At 48.5% G+C, this 1,678-nt stretch overlaps 1 protein-coding gene across 1 annotated transcript in view; it reads right to left on the bottom strand.

Moving 5' to 3' along the window:
- Positions 1 to 1,323, bottom strand: part of LOC134075818 (lens fiber major intrinsic protein) — a 2,033-nt gene extending 710 nt beyond the window's left edge. The window contains exons 1-2 of the mRNA XM_062530877.1: positions 853 to 1,323; positions 259 to 423 (exon numbers count right to left, since the gene is read on the bottom strand). Of these exons, the coding sequence (XP_062386861.1) occupies positions 259 to 423; positions 853 to 1,323 (636 nt within the window). The remainder of the gene's footprint in view (positions 1 to 258; positions 424 to 852) is intronic.
- Between the last annotated feature and the right edge of the window lie 355 nt (positions 1,324 to 1,678).

The raw sequence follows: 1,678 nt of genomic DNA on the forward strand, positions 1-1,678 counted from the left end.
CTTTACTGATAAACCTGCAGCCTCTAGGCTGCTTGAACTAAATGTTTTTCTCAGTTTGTAGTTTTTGTGTAAGTTTTGCTGGTAACTAAAGTGAAAACTACTTGGGGTTCATTGCCGCAGCTGTTTGTCCCAGACAGTTTGAAGAATAAGTCGGTCAAATAAAATGTATTCTGTGCATGGCAAACACGTCAAATTCATTCATCTTAAATCAGGCTGATATTTCACTCCAAGATCAGTGAGGAGAAAGCTGAAGCGTACCGCAGTAAGATGTCCAAGCATAACAGAGATGCCAAGGACAAGGGGCCCCAGGGATTGGCTGGCGGTGGAGGAGGGGCGGGACACTGCTAGAACACAGAGCACCAGCTGGAATGTGACAGCTGTCTCCACGGAGACAGCCTGGTACAAGAGGACCCCTGGTGCTACCTGAGAAAGAGAGTGACAGGACAAGGGGGTGTGAGATGAAGGTTTCTCATTCTCTAAATCCCTTGTTGTTATCAACTTTACTTCCAAGAACCCTAATTTGCTGTGTTTTGGTTGCAAAATTAGAATGTTAATGAAGACAGTTTATGGGGCGAGGAACAAAAACAGCCTTTTTTCTGAACCTTGACAATGAGCCTCCAAGAACACTCAACCGAATGCGCAGATTGTGGAAATGGATACAGAGAAACCACAGGTCAAGACTCAGAATACAGACAAACCCATTTCCACTCATTCTCCCGCATTAGCAGCCAGCCAAGCAGTCAACAGGTAAAACCAATAATGGACAAATAATGGAACACCATGAAGGCAAACACTCAGACGACGCAGTGGAAAGATCCCAGCCCAGATTTAGCCTCGGAGCTGTTTACTCACCTCATTCAGGCCCATGTGCCCTCGCAGAGAGGCGGGCACCATACCCATGAGGGTGGCAGACGCAACCAGGGCCCCCAGGAGCTGGGCACCCACAAACATCGCCGCCCGCCAGGGGTTCAGCCTCAGCCCCAACACTAGGGCCAGAGTGATGGCTGGGTTCAGCTGCACATCCCCCATGCACACACACACCACCAGCAGGGCGGCGCCAAACACCAGCGCCACCATCAGAGGGTCCGTGCGGCAGGCTGGAGACGCCTGAAGAGGGTTCAGGTCAGAGGGGGAGGAAGAGGTGGAAAGCTCAGCATTGTGGGAGATGGAGTTTGGTGTGATGACGGCAGGCCAAACGATGGTGGATGAGAGGGCTATGAGCAGAAAGAAAGCCGTACCCAAGAACTCACGCAAGATGTCCCGAAGGAAGGACAGAGTCCACATGTCCCTCAGGGCCAGAGACAGACAGGACAGCGTCCTCATGAGGTATCTCCTTGGGCTCTCTTTCTCTCTCTCTTACTCTCTCTCTCTCTTTTGCCACTTTCTCCAGCTTTCTCTCTTCTCTTTTTTGGCTCTGTCAGCTTGTTCCCTGTTCTTGAAACTATACACTCAAAATGCAACCTTAAAATGCACTTACACTATCCTTTTTGATTTTGAAGAAAAAAAAGGAAAAAAAAATTCCCAAAGAGTTAAAAGGCAAAAATTGTCTAGACATATAAAAAGAAATCGTCTGAGTGGGCACTGCCTGTGGGGACCCGTTCTCACCATATCCCCGAAACACTCTCTTATTTATAGGCTGAGTCAGGTCCCAACATTGGAGGGTTTTTTTTTTTTTTTT

Source organism: Sardina pilchardus, chromosome 3 (assembly GCF_963854185.1).
Source record: "Sardina pilchardus chromosome 3, fSarPil1.1, whole genome shotgun sequence".
NCBI lineage: Eukaryota > Metazoa > Chordata > Actinopteri > Clupeiformes > Clupeidae > Sardina > Sardina pilchardus.